This window comes from Pinus tabuliformis, chromosome J (assembly GCF_031772625.1).
Source record: "Pinus tabuliformis cultivar Carrire ecotype Pingquan chromosome J, CPIR1, whole genome shotgun sequence".
Lineage (NCBI taxonomy): Eukaryota > Viridiplantae > Streptophyta > Pinopsida > Pinales > Pinaceae > Pinus > Pinus tabuliformis.
The window spans coordinates 297,418,859-297,441,465 of record NC_142295.1 but is presented as its reverse complement, the minus strand read 5'-3'; the positions used below and the strand labels follow the sequence as shown (position 1 = coordinate 297,441,465).

The 22,607-nt window shown below is 37.8% G+C and overlaps 1 protein-coding gene across 1 annotated transcript in view; it reads left to right on the top strand.

The window, feature by feature from the left end:
- LOC149226932 (uncharacterized) overlaps positions 1-12,106 on the top strand; it is a 108,930-nt gene extending 96,824 nt beyond the window's left edge. The window contains exon 4 of the mRNA XM_089380358.1: positions 12,038-12,106. Within this exon, the coding sequence (XP_089236484.1) occupies positions 12,038-12,106 (69 nt within the window). The remainder of the gene's footprint in view (positions 1-12,037) is intronic.
- Positions 12,107-22,607: the final 10,501 nt, after the last annotated feature.

Genomic DNA, 22,607 nt, shown 5'->3' with positions numbered 1-22,607 from the left:
GCTAAGATAAGGGCTTGAGCATTGAGTTTTCCTATTGCACAGCTCTGGGAGGCAAATGAGGCTAGGTGACTGTGCAACTATGTAACTCATAATCTCAAGGATGAGGTTTGAGGCTTGAGACTGCAGAATGCACAATTAAGGTTGGGCTGGAGACAAGGATTGAACAACTTTTGAGCTCAGGGGTTGGGCTTCAACATTGAGATTATGCAGTGCACAGTTCTGGAAGGTAGAAATTGTGCATTGCACAGTGCCAAGAGACAACATAACTACTTGAGGGATGGGACTGCATAGTGCACAGTTCAGGAGGGCTAAATGAGGCTGAGTGGCTTGGTCGGGGAGTTTTCCTAGTTTTGACAAAGTGTTGGATCAATGAGGAAAATTTAAACCAATGAAATACTTCAACATGATCACACACTTATATTAGTTGATGACACAACAAGGAACACTTAGAACACATGAATAACATGATTTTCCTTAATGCAACAACTTTGCAATGACCTACACCAAGTGCGACACAAAATGTACACTTTGCGATGACAGTGACGACACTTGTGTGATAGTTCTTGAAACTTTGGAAATTCATTTGATACATATTTTCATGATAAGAACAACTCATCATTAAAAATATTACCCCTTGAAACAAACCAAAACTCCACTCTACACGGTACAAGACACTTCTCATGTGAAAAGTTGACATTTTATAAAGTGTGAACGACACTTGTGATATGCAAACGATGTTGAAAGAGACACATGCTAGAGCAAATGTAACATGAAAATGACACTAATTAAAGTGAAAGTTTTATCACAAGGAGTTACTCCTAGACTACAAAAGGAATAAGCCTTACACACCATGATTTCATTTCAAAATTTAAAAGGGTTTTTTGAGTGGTGGGATGGCTTCTGAAGGAGTTTTGAAATGATTATGTTCCTCTTTAACTTTCATGCATTTGGCAAGCTGTGGCAAGCATAAATTGCGTGGTTAAGTGAGTAATATAGGGGAGAAGAGGAAAGAGAACAGGTAGCTGATAAATATCCTAAGAAACTGAGTATCTTAAGACAGTCACTTCAACTACATAAACAACCTTGTAACAAACTTTGTTTCTTGGCAAGGAAAATAATAGTTAGAAAGTAAGAAAATGTATAAAGTATTTCACAAATCCTTTGTGAAACCTTCACTAACAATTTCTACTTGAACTGATATTATGATTTATAGAAAACTAGATAGTAGATAAGTCGTCATTAGATCCTCTTAATGATTTCTCACTCATACTATACTAGCTGCTGTAATTTATCATTTAAAAGATTAAAACAGGCTTGACAAGGAAAAAAAAAACTAGAAAGTAAAAACATGTATAAAGTATCCCACAAACCCTTTGTGAAACCTTCACTAACAAGTTCTACTTGAACATATATTATAATTTATAGAAAACTAGATAGTAGATAAGTCATCATCGGATCCTCTTAATGATTCTCACTCATACTATACTAGCTACTGCAAATTTATAATTTAGAAAATTGAAACAAGGAAATAGACAAACCACACATTAGATATAACTTGAATCACAAAATCCTTCAACATGAAGTGTAGAAAAAACTATTTTATTAAGCTGAGTCTCTAAGTGAACCAACATCCCCTGAAATGATATTTACAAAAGATATGTATAGAGAGAGGCACCAACTCCAACTCTCCTAAATTGGTGGCTCCCCTATTTCTTTGTTACATAGGTGTCTTTTAGATAGTAAAAACATCTCCCATTGAGTTGCAACAGAAAGTATAGGTGTAGATGAGAAGAAGAGGAAAAATGACACTTTGCTGCTGGAAAAGCTGACTGGCTGCCCCTTTTGTTGTTGATTTTTCTCTTTATGGAATTGACTATTAAATGACCATATGGCTTCATTAAATACAACCTTCATCAACCTCATAACTATCTCATATCCATCATCTTCCTTATCCATATTGTTATGGGTTATTGTCTTTCCAAAACTAGCCCGGAGGTTTCTGCTAACAACTGTATATTTCTGTTAAAACAGGTGCTACCAGAAATTCGGTAATACCTGTAATAGTGAAAAAACGGGAAACACTTCTGGAATTTCCTGTAGGATAACGTTTTCACTTCAAAATTTTAACAAAAAATACTTTGAAACACCTGTATATGCTTGGATATTCTGAGCTTTAATCTTCACATTCAAAACTTTGACTTAATATGCAAAAAGGTATTTTTAAGGAAAATTACCCTTTCATTTCATGTGAGCTGCAGCCTCTGCAAGCTTATCCAAGTTTGTTTTATTTCTAGCAGTAGATTTTGACCTTGTGATTCTGGTTGTTTCTTCTTTGATGATGGTCTCTTTCTTTTCTGCTTCTTTTTGGACCTTTCTTCTTTTGGAAGGCTCTGATGGCTGGTCCATGGGAGCTTTACCTCTTTGCTTCCTCAAAGATCTTCTGATTTCTGCAATTGAAGGATCCTCAGTCTGCAACTCTGCATGTTGTTCTTCTATGACTATTACTTCAGTCAGTAAACTAGGATTATTTAGGGCTTTTGATTTTAGTCTGTATTTATTCTTTCCCTAGTATGTCTCTTCCTAGCTCTAGCAACTGGTTTTATTTCTTCTTTCTTGTTTTTACTGGTCACTTTATACCCTGCTTCTTTCAGCAATTCCTCATCAGAATCAATAGGCTGGTTTTCTTGTTGTTGTTTATGTGCTTCTAGAATTTCAGGAAGCACCTACGCTTTAGATTTCTCTTCAGCTGCAAGTTTTCCTCTCCGAGTTCTTGTGTAAACCTTAGGAAAAGGTCTAACAGGAGGAAACATTTTCATTCTTTTTGTTTTTTGGACAGAAGAGCTTTCACCTTACTCCTTTTTCCTTTTAGATTCAACAGCTAAAGGCTTCTCTTTGTTGCTTTTGGTACCTATGCTTACACATTCCTTCTTTTCCTTTCTTTTGGAACTTCCTTCAGCTGATGTAGTTGATGTCCTTTCTGTTTGAACCTGTGTTGAAGAAGATTTAGAAGTTTCTTGGGGTTTTGGTGCAGGTTGGCCTGCCCTGTAAAACAAGAAATTTTCCCAAGTTTGGTTTCTCTTTTTCAGTTCTTCTTCAACCAGAACCTTGATAATTGCCTGATGCAACATGTTGTATTCTGATGCTTCCTGGTGTTTTTAAATTATAGCTGCCATTTTGGTCAGGGTCTTCATTATGATATAGGGAAGATTAAGAGTCCTCATACCTACAAAATGAAAAGAAACCTCATATGGTAAAGAAATACTACTGTATACCTTCTCTCACAAATGAGAAAAATCTTAACCAATTTGACTATTTCTTCCCATTCCTTCTTAAGATAATTGATGGAAATTCCTTTGGCCCAATTGGGATCTCTATTTCATCTCTAATAAAAGTATTGAGATCTTCTCCTGTAATGAGTTGTCCCTTAAACCACTTTTCTCCTTCCTGGGAAGGTTAAAATCTTTTGTAATTGACTGTTCTGAAACCTGCGATTTGAAACCAAGGATGGTAGCTACCTATCCATTGAAAGTTTGAGCAAACTCTTGGGATACACCTTGATGTGAGCCTCCTAACCTAGTGCAGAGTGGATACCAGCCTTCCTGAATAAACAGTCTTGTAACACTTGGATTAGGATCAACTAGTTCAACTCCTTGAGGTTCGATTTCTCTTAAGCTTTCCACCTTTCCTAGACTTTGATTTCTTGGATATCCACTTGCTTTTTATGAAGAATAGGTGTCAAAGCATGGAAGCTTACCCAAGAAAAGTTGCAATTAGCTTGAATTAGGTTGCCTGAAAAACTGGGATGTGTTCTTAACCAGTACAATTATTGTCTCCTTTGTTGCACTTTAGAAATTCGAAATGGTGAAATTTCCTCCATTTTCGAATATTTGAGATAAATTTTTGGTTCAATCTCCTATGCATATGATCCTTCATGATTAAATGAGATTTCATGTCATAATAGACAACATGTAATAGTAATGATGAAGTCAAGTTTCTTTGGAGAGTCCATCTAATCTGCTACAGGTGGTTGTACGAGATATTTTGCAAATCTGGCAATTTTTCTGCTTTAATTCGGGCTGGACGGAAATTCCAATAGTGCGCTATATGGAACAGAAAGAATGACCATCAGAATTTAAACATATAACTAAGACTGATGCTACAGACACGTTTTAACTTTGGAAACATGGGTTTATTTAAGATCAGTGGAGTAAGCAACGATTGGCTATGGTTGTGACTGACACCTAGCTAATTCCATCAACCAAATTGATTAACTACTACCACTTGACTTGACTTAAAGTTTGTGACCTATCCAATCACGAAATCTCATGATTTGGATTAAATATTTCACCATTATGACACATGGACAATTGAAAACGATTGCATTTTTGGCTTTATTTTTTAAAATGGAATATGCTACCGGAAATTCTGGTAGCATCAGAAAATTAAAAGAAAGATAGGAAAAAAAACAGGAACAAAAAGACTGTCTGAAAAACAGGGCAGACTGTCTGAACAAGAAAATAGGGCGCTACCAGAAATTCCGGTAGTGTTTTAATTTTTCTTGAAATTTACAAAATTAATCCTAAAAAATAAAAAATTTAAAACCTACTCATGACTTAGCCTAGAATTGTGCTAACATTGGCTCCACAGGGGATAGAGCTCTCCCTGCGAGGCTCTAAGATTTTTTTTTTTACAGTTTCAGTGCCTTGTCATTGGGTTATGGAGTCTTATTATGAAATCACATCGGTATTTACAGTGAACTCAGGCCACCAAAAACCTTAGTAAAAGATTTTTTTTGACAAAACGCCCATTAAATGGGCCTCCATACAGTTCTATCCCATCAAGATGCTGCAACTCAAAAGTATTATTCTGCAAGGCATTTGAGATTTTGAAAGGACCAAGCCATAAAGCATCAAATTTTGAATGCTTACCTGGATCTTGGTGTTGTGCATCCCACTTCAACACGAGATCTCCAATCTGAAAATCTTCTTTTTTAGTCCCTTTATCAAAGACTTCCTTTACAACTTGTTGATATTTTCTTACCAAATCATATTGTTGTTCTCTCTTTTGCTGCACTTCTATGATCTGATAAATTCTTCTAGTCATGTCATTTGGTTCAGCTTCATGATCTTGCAGTAGTTTGGCTACAGGAATAGCTAAGTGGATTGGAAAAACAACATCAATCCCATAAACCATTTGAAAAGGTGATGTATTAATAGACATTTTTATTGTCACACTATCAGCCCATAAAGAAAATTTGAGTTTTGAGTCCCAAAATTTCTTATTTTTCTCCAACAACTTGGTGATGATTCTTACCAAACTTTTATTAGATGATTCAACTAAACCATTCCCTTGTGGATAGTAAAGTGTAGAATGAGTAAGTTGAATACCATAATCTTCACAGAAATTTACCAATGGTGTGGCTTTAAAAGCAGCTGCATTATTTGCTACTAGTCTTGATGGACATCCAAATCTAGTTATGATTCCTTCCATGAAGTTAATGATAACTTTATGAGTGGAATTCCTGGTAGGTATTGCTTCGATCCATTTGGTGAAGTAATCAGTAGCAACAAGAATCCAATGATGCTGCCCACTTGAAGGTGGATGAATTTCACCAATGAAATCTAATCCCCACTGCTGGAAAGGTGCAGAAACAATTATGGGCTTGAGAGGTAAAGACTTCAGATGCTTTTTACCAGTGAACCTTTGACATTTTTCACATGCTCTCACCTCAGCACATACATCAGAAAATAAGCTAGGCCAAAAATAGCCAGCTCTCAATATTTTGTATGCAGTAGTTCTCCAATAATGATGACCTCCACAAACACTACTATGCATTTCAAATATGACCTTTTTAGATTCCTCTGGATCAATGCATCTCAACAAAACTCCTGTAGGATCTTTCCAATACAAACAATTATCCTTGATGCAATACTTAATGGTTTTCAACTTCAAAGATCTCACTCTGCTTTTATCATAATCTGGAGGAGGTTTAAAATATTTCAGAAAATAAATAACATCTTTGTACTAGCTACACTCAGCAAGCTTTGAATCTATTGTCATATTGTCAATAGGTTCTGAAATTTTCCCTTCTAGATTATCATCCATGAAATTCAAACCCAACACTTTACAATTTTCTTCAGCAAGTAGTTTGGCTAATCCTTGACCTTTGATTAGTTTAGTAGGATTTATTTCTAAATCAAATTCAAGAACTTTAGTCACCCATTTACTTCTCTTTCCATCAATATCAGGTTGAACTAGTATCTCTCTAATGATAGATGAAGGGACATATGCTATCACTTGAGCATGCAGAATATAAACTTTAAAAGCTTTTAGAGCTTTAACTAATGCATAAGCATGCTTTTCCAACATTTCATACTTTAATTCTCCACCTCTAAGAGCTCTGCTGAAAAATGCTATGGGCGCTTCTTTATTTTCTGAATCTTTTTGTAACAAAACAACAACAATGGTGTCTTGAGAAGCAAATGATAAGATTAAGCAAGGTTTTGAATATTCAGGACTTAGCAAGTGAGGTGCTTCAATGATAGCCTTTTTGATCAGCTCAAATGAATTTCTAGATTCAACTGTCCACTTGACTTTTTTGTCCTTCCTTAGCATACAAGTAATATGTTTCACCACTTCAACAAAATTTGGGATGAATCTTCTAAGAAAATTGATCTTACCAAGGAAAGATTGAATCTCTTTCTTGGATCTTGGAAGTGTTAAATCTTGAATTGCAATCACTCTTTTTGGATCAATCCTCACTCCATTTTTAGAAACTATGTGACCCAACATCTTACCTTCTTTGAGAGAAAAATGAGACTTCTTCAGATTCAAGGATATACCATATTTTCTGCATTTAACAAATACTTGTCTCAAGTGCTGAAGGTGTTCTTGATCTGAAGCTGAAAAAATAGTAATGTCATCCAAATAGATGACCAAGAACTTGTCCTTTTCTCCAATGAATGCAAAGTCCATAGCACGTTGGAAAGTAGCTCCAGCATTCATGAGCCCAAATGGCATCTTTGCACACATGGATGCACCCCAAGGAGTATCAAATGTTGTCTTCTGTCGATCTTCTGGCTAGACAAATATTTGATTATACCTAGAAAAACCATCTAACATGGAAATTATGTCTGACCCAATTAGCTTTTGAAGAATATGCTCCATCTTTGGCAATGGATAGTTATCTTTCTTGGAGCTTTTGTTAAGATTTATGAAATCCACACACAATCTGATTTCACCACTTTTCTTTCTTATTGGCACTAGATTGGTAACCCAATATGAGTATCTCAATGGAATAATGATGTTAGCATCCAACAGCTTCTTCACTTCCTTTTCCATCACTGGTAGCAATAGTGGATTGATTTGCCTTAACTTCTGCCAGAAAGGTTTGGTGCCATCTTTCAATGGTATTCTATGCTCAATGATAGATGTATCATATGTTTTAAGATTTTCATATTTCCAGGCCAAAACATTAACAAATTCACAAAACAACTTGTGATATTCCATTTTTCTTTCATCTAGTAAAGCTTTTGACAACATCACATACCTTGGTTCTTGTGTTGTACCCAAGTTCTAATCTTCTAATTCAACATCTGCTTCAGCTAACTATGGCTTGACTATAACATCATTATGATAAAAAAGGTTCTCAAGTGGAATTAACCCCTTGGGAATATGATTGGTAGGTTGATCAACAATTTGTTTTTTTAGATTTCTAGAATCTTGATGATCAACATCAACTTGTGTTAGGCCTTCTTCTTTATCAATATTTAGAACAAAAAACTCTTCAGTAACTTCAATGAATTTTCTAATCTCTTGGTCATCTTCAAAAACTTTCCAATGCTTAACATTATTAGGAATGCTAGGTCTAAACCTAACTTCCACTTCATATTTCAACTTTATAGGCATTGGAATTTTGAATGAGCTAGTTGAAATAGAGAGTGAATCGGCTAGAATATTACTTTCTCTTGGAACAAAAGAAATGTTAAAGGCCAGGAAGGAGTCTTCTACAATGTCCCATGCTGCATTCTAGTAATCTCTTAGTCTAGGATGCTTAGTTTGATAAACATTTCTGATTTGCTGAATAATAAGTTCAACATCTCCAAAAACAGAAATTTTTGATATATTCATATCTTTTTCCTTTTTTAAACCAATTAACAGAGCTTCATATTCAACCACATTATTAGTTGTCTCAAATTCAAGTTTGAAAGAAAAAGTGGAACTTTCCTTCAAAAGAGAAATAAGAACAATCCTTGCACCAGGACCTTCTTTGGAACGTGAGCCATCAAAAAACATTTGCCATACCTTCGATCCTTCATGACTGATTTGATTTTCAGCTAGCTTTAAAATCTGAAAATTTTTTGTAGGCAAGGTGGAGTCATCCATATGTAGAATGCTTGAACCTACTCCATTTGTTCTAGCATATATTGGATAATTAGTAGGGTCTCTTTTTTCACTAATGATATATGCTAGCTGAGATTCTCTGTAAAGTCTTCTTTGTTATCCTCCAAAAACAGGAACAATAGCATAATTTAAATCCATTTGCAAGGTTCCTCCCAACCTTTTAATCCATGACCTAGAAAGTAACATACCAAATCTGGGAGGGATATTAGCTACAACAATATTCATTACCATCCCTTTCATAGGTAACTGAAAAAGACTTATTGCAAGGTCTTTGATGACACCAAGGCATTGGACTTTCTGGGAATCAAAAGAATATATATCTTGGTACTCTCTAGTTATCTCAAGACCTAGTTCATCCATAACTACCTTGGGCATTAAATTATGTGAAGCTCCAGAGTTCATAAGACAATTATGTAGGATCTTTTCATGAATATTCAGAGATAGATAGAAAGGAGCAGTAGAGTCATCTCTATCTTCTACCAATGGACCTAAAATAATAGTGAGCTTATCATATTGAAGGTTAACAAAATTAGAGACTACTTCAGTAGGTGAAGGCTAAAAAGCTTTCATAAACGAATTTTTCAAATCTTGATTTTTCATGAGTTCTACAAGGGGAACAAGAATCTTGATTTTCTGAATCTCATTTTCAAAATTGAAGGCAGAGTGTGGTTTGTGAGAAATTTTTACCTCAAGTGAAGGAAAATCAGATGTTACCAGAATTTTTGGTTTGTTAGGTTTAGTCACTTGTTTCCCTGCTGGAATATTAGATGCTACCAGAATTTCTAGTCTGCCATATTTTTCCGCTGAAATTTTAACTACATATTTATTCCTCTTTAGCTGTGCAACAGGATTAGAAGTGTCATTAGTTTTCTTTGATCTAATATTATATCTTCTTTGATGATCAGTGGCAATCATGGAATAATTAGGACTCACTTCAGTATTCTGAGTATATGACATGAAGTCTTCATACTTTGCTTGCATAAGATGAATCATCCCTTCTTTGTCTCTAAGACAATTTATATCAGCACCTCTTTCCAACCCTTCAACTTCTTATTCATCTTCAAATATAACATTCTACAAATGAGGCAACACCTTTTGATCATTAACATCTCTTCTTTCTCTCTACAGAATTTGTGAAGCATTAGGTCTTCTAAACTACTGTCTATTTGGCAAATCAAATGAAACATTTATGGTAGTAGGTGGTCTTGCTTCCATCTTCAACTTAGAAATATTAGTAGTCAATGATTTGACCATCTTGGTAAGCTCATCTAGCTTAGGATCTATGTCAGAAGTTTTTGAATTAGAAACTTTAGCTTTTTGCTTTCTTTTTTCTCTGTCAATCCCTCCTCCGAGTCTATTAGCTACTAATATGTTCGATTCTACCTCCAGTGCATTGTCATGCATTTGTGATAGTGTAGTAGATCTTCTTTCCCTCAACAATAAACAAAAGTTAGGATAAAAAGCACCATCATAAGTGATTTTAGCTGAAGCTTCAATAGGCTTGATTTTAGTAGGTATCTTGCTATACATTTTATTGAATCTCTTAAAAAAAATAGAAACTGATTCTCCCTCTTTTCTTTTCATTACACCAAATTTTGTGATATAATACAAAAAATATTTCTTGTCACCCAATTTTCTTAAAAATGTATCATCTAGGACTTCAATTCCAGTGATGCTACCAACTGTCAAAGATCTGAACCATTTCCTTACATCACCCTCAAGGCTCTGAACAAAAACTCTCATCCAAACATCTTCATGCTCAATGTTCAGATTATCATCATAAGCATAAAAATTAGCAAGAGAATCTTTAGCTCTTACCTCCCCTTCACCATTAAATTTAGGCATATACTTGAGATAATATACTACTTGTAATGCATTCATAGGTTGAGGTAAAACTAAAGGAGCATACCTAGCAGCAACAATTGCATCCATTTGGTTAGGGGGTGGATTAGGACTTGCATGGTGTGAGTTACTAGGATTTGTGGAATAAAAATTGGAGGATTTTGAATAGTAGACGAGGAAGCACCAACACTCAATGTAGAGGTTGTTTGTTGACTGGAAAACGAGAGAGGTACATAATTTTTTGTAAAATCAGGAGACAGAATTGGCTGTACTTTTACAGGAATAGCTTTTGAAAAACTAGAAGCAGAAGAAACAAGCTTTCACTTACTCTTTTTCTTGATTAGCTTCTCAGGATTAGGGACATGGTTTTTCAAAGGAGAATATGGGTTTGTCCTAGTTCTAGCCTTTCTTGGAGCCATAACTTCAATAATGGAGTGGCCAGGTGTAAAGTAGTCTAAAAGGATAGCTGGAACTGTACACCTCAGAACCATACTTATAACTTTGTCATTTACCCAGGGATAAACTTCAATTCGCCTCCTCAGCAACGACGCCAAAGATGTTAGTGGAAGGAGTTACTCCTAGACTACAAAAGGAGTAAGCCTTACACATCATGATTTCATTTCAAAATTTAAAAGGGTTTTTGGAGTGGTGGGATGGCTTCTGAAGAAGTTTTGAAATGATTGTGTTCCTCTTTAACTTTCATGAATTTGGCACGCTTTGGCAAGCATAAATTGTCTGGTTAAGTGAGTAATATAGGGGAGCAGAGGAAAGAGAACAAGTAGCTGATAAATATCCTAAGAAACTGAGTATTTTAAGACAATCGCTTCAACTACATAAACAACCTTGTAACAAACTCTGTTTCTTGGCAAGGAAAATAATAGTTAGAAAGTAAGAAAATGTATAAAGTATTTCACAAATCCTTTGTGAAACCTTCACTAACAATTTCTACTTGAAATGATATTATGATTTACAGAAAAACGGATAATAGATAAGTCATCATTAGATCCTCTTAATGATTTTTCACTCATACTATACTAGCTACTGTAATTTATCATTTAAAAGATTAAAACAGGCTTGACAAGGAAAACAACAAATAGAAAGTAAAAACATGTATAATGTATCCCACAAACCCTTTGTGAAACCTTCACTAACAAGTTCTACTTGAACATATATTATAATTTACAGAAAATTGGATAGTAGATAAGTCATCATCAGATCCTCTTAATTATTCTCACTTATACTCTACTAGCTACTACAAATTTATAATTCATAAAATTGAAACAAGGAAATAACAAAACCACACAATAGATATAACTTGAATCACAAAATCCTCTAGCATGAAGTGCAAAAAAGCTGTTTTATTAAGCTAAATCTTCAGGTGAACCAATATCCCCTGAAATGATGTTTACAAAAGATATATATTGAGAGAAAGGCACCAAATCCAACTCTCCTAAATTGTTGGTTCCCCTATTTCCTTGTTACATAGGTGTCTTTTATATATTAAAAACATCTCCCATCGAATTGCAATAGAAAGTACAGGTGTAGATGAGAAGAAGAGGAAAAATGACACTTTGCTGTTGGAAAATCTGACTAGCTGCCCCTTTTGCTGCTGGTTTTTCTCTTTATGGACTTGACTATTAAATGACCATATGGCTTCATTAAATACAACCTTCAACAACCTCATAACTATCTCATATCCATCATCTTCCTTATCCATATTGTTATGGGTTGTTGTCTTTCCAAAACTGGCCCAAAGGTTTCTGCTAACAGTTGTATATTTCTGTTAAAACAGGTGCTATCGGAAATTTCGGTAATACCTACAACAATGAAAAACTGGAAACGCTTCCAGAATTTCCAGTAGGATAACATTTTCACTTCAAAATTTTAACAGAAAATACTTCGAAACACTTGTATATGCTTGGATATTCTGAGCTTTAATATTCACATTCAAAACTTTGACTTAATATGCAAAAAGGTATTTTTATAGGAAAATTACCCTTTCATTTCATGTGAGCTGCACCCTCTACAAGCTTATCCAAGTTTGTTTTATTTCCGACAACATATTTTGAACTTGTGATTTTGGCTGTTTCTTCTTTGATGATGGTCTCTTTATTTTCTGCTTCTTTTTGGACCTTTCTTCTTTTGGAAGGCTCTGATGGCTGGTCCATGGGAGCTTTACCTCTTTGATTCCTCAAAGATCTTCTGATTTCTACAATTGAAGGATCATCAGTCTGCAACTCTGCATGTTGTTCTTGTATGACTTTTACTTCAGTCAGTAAACTAGGATTATTTAGGGCTTTGATTTTAGTCTGTATTTGTTTCTTTCCCTAGTATGTCTCTTCTTAGCTCTAGCAACTGGTTTTATTTCTTCTTTCTTGTTTTTACTGGTCACTTTATACCCTGCTTCTTTCAACAATTCCTCATCAGAATCAATAGGTTGGTTTTCTTGTCGCTGTTTATGTGCTTTCGAAATTTTAGGAAGCACTTGCGCTTTAGATTTCTCTTCAGCTGCAAGTTTTCCTCTCCGAGTTCTTGTGCAAATATTAGGAAAAGGTCTAACAAGAGGAACCATTTTCATGTTTTTTATTTTCTGTGCAGAAGAGATTTCACCTTACTCCTTTTTCTTTTCAGACTCAGTAGCTTGTTGAAGCCCCGAAAATCGAGTCTACAACAAGGGGGATACCCACCCTGTCCGGACCTTGGTTAGCAGCTCCTTTTCCGTTTGGTATAGTGGGTCCGACTGGGGATATGGGACCAGTTTCCCAATTTATGTGTGTGTGTGAAGGACTGATATTTCTCTTTCTAACAGTTTCTAAATGGAATACTTTTACTCTAACTCTAATCTAATAATATGGAAATTGTATTCTAATAAGCAGAAATATCTAAGTCTACACTAACCCGAGGTGTAGTCCTTCCGTTATGCGATCTAAAATGATTTCAAATAACAACTGGTAATAAATATCATTCAACTGTTATGAGAAAAGAATTCAATAAGGATGAACCACTTCGTATAAAAATGTTAGATGAAACAGTTGTGAAAAACATATCGCATAATAAGCTAGTCATACATTAAGCATAAATAAATAGCTATCACCGTACAAAAGTGCCAAATGATAACTCAAGCATTCACGCATCAATATATAAACAACTGAACATGAATATCACTTTAACACAAAGGCATAAATAGTTAAGAGATAGAAGTACCATTTATAACTAGTCCTACTCATGAGCTTCAAGTGATAATGATTTATCTCTTCTTGATCTAACATCCAGTAAGAGTACAAAAGTGAAACATCAGTAGCAGATATCAAATGCAAATATCAATAAATCTTGTTCCATTCATTCATCAAAACCTCCTCAGAGGGTACAAAAGTGCATGTTCTAGGGATAAGTTTTTGACAAATTTCAGGACCCTTCTCTAAATGCATGAGAAGGGTTTAAATACTACTAACTAAATCTAAAAATAACTTATTACAAAAATGTAGGATGCGGTTTAAATGACCATCCTCATTTCAGGCAAAATAAAACAAAATTAAAACTAAAATTGAATCTAAAATTAAAACTATTTCTATATCTGCTCCTTGAAATTGCACGCTCTCAGCATCTATTTGAGAAGAGTCGGCTGGCCGACTTCTGACATTAGCTGAGTTGAGAAAACAGAATTGGCGAGAGCTGGCACCATCTTCTCAGCAGAATTGATGATACACTTAAGAGTCATCCACTGGCTGTGTGATTTTACCAAGTGTACCCAGTAATAATCCCAATTCAACTTGGTTAACTGTTGGATTGCTTCTACCTTTTTCTTGAGCTTTCTGTTTCCAGTCTTTCTCTATCATTGCTTTCTTGCAATTTTCGGGGCTTGCAGGTGATTGAGCAATTAGAAGCTTTCCTTTTTGAGAAGTTTTTCTCAGTGATGCACAATTAGTGCTGGGCGCTAATCGCACATCGGAAACTGCCTCCGTTTCTTGATCCGGGCTTCCTTGATGCATTTTTTGCCTTTTGCGATTTTTTCTTTTAGCGGATATAAAGCTCAAAATTTGAAAAAATAATGATTTCGTAAGCTCTTGACCCTAAGTCTTAAACTGTCTATTTCTGATATCAACACTGTTCAGTGTCCATTTAACCATGTCTGTGTATGGGAGAATTTTGGGCCTTGCTGCTATCTGGTGTAAGAATGAACAAGCTAGTTCTGTGATTGTTATAGCTCCAAATCTCAATTTTATGGTTTGTGATGCTGTACTCATGGCCTAGGGCAACCCCTCCTTCTAGACCTGGTCCTAAAATTTAAAAAACAGTGTTTTATCCCTTGTACACGACATTGCCCTGAGTTAAACGCGTGTATACGCGGGTATGTGTACAGCCAACCCGCTTGTATGTATTAAAACACTTAAAAAAATATAACACTCCTTATTTTCAGGCAGAGATCGCGGGTTTTACCTGCTGATTACCTGTTAGTGCCCGTGGCCCAACTGTTCCCAACCAACTCCTAACTAAAAAACTACTTTGGAGATGGTATAAAAAGACCTCAAAGGGAAGGCCTAAGGGAGGAGAGGAGAGAGAGAAAGGTTATTATGCTGATATTTTTCCCTTGACCAGGTCTGAAGTCCCTTGTGCCTTCTGCACTTCCCCCATTTTGTACAGGAAACCTTTGTTTCCTTGTGTGTTGATGTTCATCCACTATTTATGACATCATGGAGAGAGTCATGGAAGGAGTTTGTCAGAGGCTTGAGGCTAGAACAGATCCGGAAGGAAGCTTTTCTTGGAGCCTGCTGAAGGTGACTCAGGTGAGAATATTCCTTTTTATGTACTTTATTTGTCTATAATAAAAGAAACACATGTCTTGGTTCCCGAAATGAATCTTCTTTATGTTAATGATATTCATGTTTGAGTTCATATGTAAATGGTCGTTTGGATTTCATAACTAACTACCCTTCTTTATAACATGAAGATGGTTTCTTTATAAGTTTTGTCCATGTACTGTTGTGTTCTTTGAATTGGTTGTTTTGCAGGACAAAAGAGAAGAAGGGAACTCCAAGAAGGGTTTGGACCCTAAGGGCCTTCTCAAACGTAGGACCAAAGGTATGTACCCTTATCATAGAATTTGCTTACAATAGCATAATGGTTGTATGAATGCATGTTTCTTTGAATAGATAACTTTCAGTCTGCTAGGGTTTCAACCCAAAAAGCCCTAGGGGAGCAATTCCCTCTATCAGAATTGGCGACTCCACTGGGGACAACACTCTTGTTGTTCCTAGTTTGGGTGTTTTTCAAGCCAATCAGGGCTCACCTGCCTTGTTTGCTTGCTGTTACTGTCTGGTCTGTTCTTGAACTTTAAGCTTTACCAGTTTCTTCAGTTTGTTTTTTATTTTTCTTGAAGCTTTTCATATACGTTGTTTTTATTAGATACAGAGGTGTATATACGCTTGTTTCTTTGAGTGAACCCACGTATACGCAGGTTTCCTCAGATACAGTCGCGTATACACGCAATCTGTACTTCAGTACAGTCGCGTATATATTGCAATTTTCAAGATTTATAAATCTTTTTAGTCTCTGAAGGTTTGTCTGGTGGTTTGAGTCAGTCTGAAATAGTCATTTTCCAGTATCAGTTATTTGTTTTACAGCGAGCATCTCATTCCGAATTCTCTCTGATTATAAGGAGTATTGGTCTTGTTTTTTGTTAATTGCAAGCGTCATCGTTTTTTGCTAAAGCACGCAAGATTTCTTGCTAGGAATCTTGGCTGCTCTGTTTCATCAGGGTAGGAAGATTGAATTCAATATTTGTGTTAATCTTGCTTTTGGTGACTTTTTGTTTGCTTGACAAAACCTCTTTTAGTGACCATCCACTTCTTTGTTTCATGAAAGTTGATGATTAACACTTTCTTGGAATTTGTCTTTTTGATATTTTGGTTTTCATTGCCAAAGCTTTCATTGCTACTTTTGATTGTTAAGAGTGATTTTAAACACATTTATTTTTGTTGAGTTTTCATCCATTGAGTGGTATCGATTCGCAAAAGTGTTTGATTGCCTATTCTTCAATCACAAGTTTCAGTGTTGTTGAGAGCATTTTTTGAAAAGACTTTTTTGTTCGTTACTTTTGAAGAAAATCTTTTGAAAATCTCAGTTCTGCTTTCTTGAACTTGCTTTTCATTTGGTTTCCTTTTAGTGAAGTGAAAGTTCTTTATGTTTGTCTTAGAACTTGTTTTTAGGGTTTAGACGAAATGAATGGTAGCGTTTCATATTCCATCTAGACATTGTAAGTGGCAAGATAAAGATTGATAAGCAAGCAACTTTCAATTTTGTTTTTAGAGTAGTTTTAAATCTTGCATCCACATATAGTTGTTGCATTAGGATAGATTTGCATCCCCTTTTTAGGCACATATAGCTTTGTTAGCTTTTGTGAGTGTGAAGTGTGAATTAACGAAAAGAAAAGAAAAATTTGTTTTATTAGAAGTACCTCTGAACCCTATAGAATTTGCTCTTCATCGAAAAACGAAAAAGTGCATGTGCATGTAGTTAAGTTTTTATTAATTTCTTTTGCGTCAAAAAACACCACTAGTTTCATTTCCGTTACCTTGTGACTTAAAGAACAACCTAATAAAATCAAGCGCTAACTAAAATTCACTAGAACTTTTTGTTTTAGTCAGTTACACCAACAAGATTAGGATTTTAGGGCCTTGGATTAGGCGAGTGGAGAGTTAACTCTCCAAGGCCATATAAACGTCAAACGTAGGAGTCTGAATAATGAGAGAAAATCCAATAGCGTTAGGAAGACCAGGAAAGCTCCGGATCTGGGAGTTAAGCACGAGGGTCTGTGAAGACAGGGAAGAGAGATACCCCCTCTCCTACTTGTCCGAACTTACCTCACGACTTTTCCGCCTGGCTTCTGCGATGAGTTGGTATCCATAGTTGCTGCTCATAGGGAACTACACAGGTGGCTGCAGAGGGGAATCCCATGGCACCTGAGGTTGACGTTGCATCACTCTCGACAGTACTATTGGAGGGCACCCTTGCGAAGCTTGGGGGCTTGCACCGGCGCAGGCTATTGTTAGGAGGTCAGCGTAACTTCCTCTGATACCTTCGCTGATAGGACTGGGCCCTCATCATCCCAGACTATCTTTGGAAGGCCCCTTAATTCACTTTCTCGTATTTTGGTGTCTGGTCTTAATCACCTGGAGCGGAAAATCTTGGAAGTTGTTTGACTGGCTGTATCTTTTGGGACTTTATAGTGTGTGCTCTGTGCTCTTAGTTGGCCTAGCTTTCAATTTTTTGAGTCTTTAGTTAGATCATAACAAAAAATTCAAAGTGGCTGACCGATCTCCTAGACGGTCTCAAAGACTTCGTGGTCTTTCGCCACCAAGTTTAGAGCCTTCTCCTAGAAGGCGCAGAGGCAATACTACCGGTGGGTTCCATCCACGCCAGTTGATGCATCGGGGATTGATCCTCCTCTCGGTGGCATTAGCGGCCAAGCAAGGCCTGGCACTTCTGAACAAGAGAGGGACACTCCAGTCCTTTCTCGAGTTCTCTTTCAAGCGGAGAATAACATAGAGGTAGAATAACTTTCAGAGTCGTTAGCGGCTCCAAATTCTCCACTACCATCTAGTCATCTAGACGTACTATAATACGTTGGGACTCCGACGCATAGACCGTCAAGTCCAGGTTACGCTACGCGCTTACCATCGATGACCGCTACTGGAAGCATGGCTTCTACAAGTGCTACGACTATGCAAACCCCAACATCGGTGCAAGGGGGAGGAACCATTTCCATCTCCTCTACTTCCTTGTTTGGATCTTTTGCTAGCACATCTTTAGTTGGGTCTACCTCCATTCCGTCCACGAGTGGAAATGCCCAAACCAATGCTTTTGGTACTGGATTCTTCCCATTTGGCACCCACTCATAGGGTATTCCATCAGTTCCGTTTAGTGCCGCTACGTCCATGATGGGCAGATCGGCTTCATTCCAGGGTTTTCCTTTTGGAAGTGGTCATATACCACATTCCAACCCGATGGTAGGATCCATGCCTTTTTCTTCTGTAGGACAAAGCAGCAATCCTTTCCAAGGTTGGAATAACCCTAGGGTTAGTAGCGCGGGAACTGGGAATCTATTTATCGGCCAACAAGGGAATAGGCCATACTCCACAGTTAGTTCATTTCAAAGTATTCCTCCCCTAGCTTCGGCTTGGAATTCGTATCAGGGGTTATCAACTCCTTACAATCCTTTAGGAAGAAGCTTTGCTGGTTATGGGGGCTATACGGCCGGAGTTGGTCAAACTCCGAATTTTGCTGGACCACAAGGCTTGCCTTTTGGTTCAGCCGGTTCTACTGGTTACTTCGGGCAGCCTGGTGCCTCCCAAATTCCAGGACAATCTTTTCAGAGCTTTGGGAGTTCTGCCTAGTCTGGGTGGAATCCCCAAGGTCCTCCTAGGCTTCCGTTTCTGGCAACGTTGAACTTGCCAGATCTCACTAAGTTAAAAAATGACCCAATCAAGTACAATCAGGCCTGGCCTCCAGTCCCAACCAAACTCCCTTCGGACATTCCAAAATTCGAAGGGAAGAGTGGTGAAGACCCAGGTGACCATGTAACCACATTCCATTTGTGGTGCTCATCTAACTCCCTTATCAATGACTCGATTACGATGAGACTCTTTCAGCACACCTTGACTGGTAATGCGGCCAAATGGTATATAGAATTGCCAGGGGGCAGCTTTACATCGTTCGCTGACTTAGCCAACATTTTCTTAAATCATTTCCAGTTGCCTGTCCACTATGACGCCGGAACTGAACTTCTGGCCACCTTTCGTCAGGATAAGACAACCCACATTTCTAACCATATTCAGGAATGGAGACAGAGAAAGAGGCTCATTAAAGCCGAAATCCCTCCGGAGTACTGTCTCGAGTGGTTTTTGAAGTCTTTACAACCCGAGATCTCCAAGGATGTCTCCATGTCTGGGGTCTATTCTGAGGAGCAAGCCATTTTTAGGGCCCAGCAATTAGAATTGATCTACTCTCAGTCTGGGATCCTACAAAAATACTTGCCAGATGCTCCTAGATCTAAGGTTGACGTAGCTAAGTCGAAGCTAGGTCCGCACGTGGATGGTATCGTTGGGTCAGTAGACACAACTACCATGAACTTGTTGAGTCAATTGCAGCAGTTGTCCTTGCAAACTGCTTCTAACAACCAAGTCACATCGTCTAATCCCCCTGCTTCCTAAACTTATTCAATAAATGCCGTCCAATCTGATAACCCCAAAGGAAATCAAAATTCCAATGGGAAAAAGAAAGGACGAGGTAAGAAAAATAACCAGGATGGGAAGCCCGATGCAAATAAATCCGACAACAACGCTGGTAGTGGTAGAAATGAGTCGAGAAAGAAAGTAAAGTTTCCATGCAAATTGTGCAGTGGAGACCATCTAACTCATCTCTGCCCTAAGATTGAAGATGCTCAGCGCTTGTTAGGATAGCAAGGGACTTCTAGTTCTCAAGCTATGTTAACCAACCCGTTTCCCCAAGGGCAGCAACTTCTTGCTGGCGCGAATTCAAACCCTGGAACCTCCGCTCGGGGCAACCAGGAAGGGGAAAAATCATCAAATGTTTTCATGATGGGTTCTAATGTCCATGTGGCTACATGGTCACGCGATTATGGTGAAGGTGAAACTTCCAAGGGTAAATCAGTTGCCGAAACTAACAACCCACTTCATATTGAGCGACCTTCTGTCGAGACTATACCTCGGGTACCGAAAGGTTCCGCTAAACGCGCGACTATTAACTCTAATATTAGGGCAGCCCAGAATTACTCCATTCTTGAGGATCTGGCCCAGAGTCCATGTGCTATGTTCGTGTTAGAGGTTCTCTAGTTGTGTCTTGCTCAACGAAGTGCCTTGCTATCGGCAATGGGGGCAGTAGATCCAAGTAATTCCTTAGCTCTCACTTTTGATATGAGTAATGTCAAAAAGAGACTTCCTCATCACATGGCTTTCCAGATAAAGTCTACCTACCAGAAAATGAATATTTTTTGGACGGTTGTAGATGAGGGAGCTTCCACGTGTGTCATGTCTATGTCGTGCTAGAAGGCCATTGGATCACCGTCGGTTGTTCCTTCACCCACCCTATTGACAGCCTTTGATGGTCATTCTCATAGACTGTACGGGATTATCCCGGACTTTCCTATATGTGTTGGAGGAAAGGTCGTTAATATCGAAGTAGAGGTCATAGACACTAACCTAGACTATAATTTCCTATTAGGAAGGAACTGGGTATACGAGATGGATGCCGTTGTTTCGACTTTGTTTCATGTCATTTGCTTTCCTCATGAGGGGAAAATCATTAAGGTTGATCAATTGGACTATTGTCCAGTCGATCCTCAAGCAAACTCTGACTCTACTATTCCTTTAGTGGGTAACCCCCGTCTGCCTACTGAGAATCTAGGAGTCAGGATGTACTCTTCATTAATGGGTACGTTTAATCTTCCCCCTCCTACAGCTGGTATAGATATAATTTCATCCTCCAGGGATCCTTTACGGAGAGAGTTTGTTCAAACTCCTTATTCTTTGAAACCTGGAACCTTAGCTTCATCCGTGACCACATCAGGTGACGATAAGGTGGGTGGAATAGAATCTCTTATATCTGCAGTGGAGCTTAGATGTGAGTCTATCGATAACTCTGTAGATAACCATTCTACTACTTCCTCTGGGAAAGAAATAGATGGTGATGTGGCTCATTTTCGGACCCTTGATTCCACCTCTGCATTGGATTGCTCGGATATTGTTTTTCCATCGGATGAAGCGATATTCGAAGCAATGATGGCCGTAGATCGACCTTTGGAAGATTTACATCGTCGGTTACACTTTCATTCCCCTGTGCATGAAGTCGAATCTCGGTCCTCCAGTTCGACTAGTGATGTTTGTATGGTCCCTTTGGCACTAACAAATTCATTTGCCGAAGAGAGTATATTGATTGGTTTGATCGTCGTACCTATAAACATCCCTAGCAGTAAGTTGGTGGAGCCCCCAGACGGGCTCTACCTTAGGAAGTTCTTTGCTTAGCTTTGGCCAGGCAATGGCTTCTTTGTACTTTATGTATATTTGTACATATTTCGTCGAGAGTTTTCTGATATCAGCACTTTTTGGTCTGCTGTGGCAGGTGTTGATGGATGATTCGGTCTATTTTGGGTTCGCCGATGGTGCTAGTCGGCACACTCGGAATCTTGCTTCCGCAACTTGGGTACTCTATTATCCAACTGGTCAATTGATGGCATCAAGAGGCGTGTGCATCGGTCCTGCTTCAAACAATATGGCCGAGTATACTGCTGTTATTAATTTATTATCCGAGGCAATCTCTCATGGGATTGACTCGTTGGTAGTATATCTTGATTCTCAATTGATAGTGTCTCAATTAAATAACATTTATCGGGTACGGGATCCATCTTTATATCGCCAGTATTTAAGGGTGAGGTTGTTGCAAAGATCATTTATTTATATTAATTATTTGCACATTCCAAGATCTCATAACTGGTTAGCTGATTCTATCGCTAATCAGGCATTAGACTGGCACATCAATCATTCATCATAATAAAATCAAGCATCAAAAAGTCAAACTGTATATATATATATATATATATATATATATATATATATATATATATATATATCGTATATATATATATATACATATGTGTGTCCAAAAAATATACAAAATTGGGACTCAAATGCCCATAATCATGTCCGGCATATCTAATGCCTCGGCTCAGGATGAGCGTCTAAGTATGTCACTATAGCATTGGCCACACGCCGAAAAATGTGAACCCAGTCACGTGGCATGCCAACCACATGATGCTGCATATCCTCAGGAAGGTCCTCTATGATGGCCATTGGTACTCGGTAGCTCAATCTCGCCAAGTGTCGCTGGATGTTTTTTAGAGTCTGTTCTGTATCAGCAGCCGCCTCTTCGGCTTCTCGGCCGCGCCGTCCATGCTGCGGGAATCCATCTGGTCGTACAGGCCCGATGTCTGGAACATGATCATTATATCAGTCATTTGAATCTCATCAAAAAATATTTTTCAAAATTCATCATTATATTTGAAAAATCCAAAAAAATCATAAAATCAAAAAATCTTACCGATCTCGCCTCATGCTGCATTCGGTGGTAACACTAGATCAGGATCTCCTCAGAAATCCAGCCCAGCATAGGGGTAGTCATCCACGGCGATGATCTGCTGATCCCACCAGGTGAAGAAGTTGTCATCAAAGGCAGTCCTTGGGACCTCCCCACCCCCTAGACATTTCATCAGATCAACCCACCGGCCCATGCGTGGATCGCGTGGGGTGCCGATGGAAACTACTACCCTAGGGCGGAGTGCGGGAACCTTC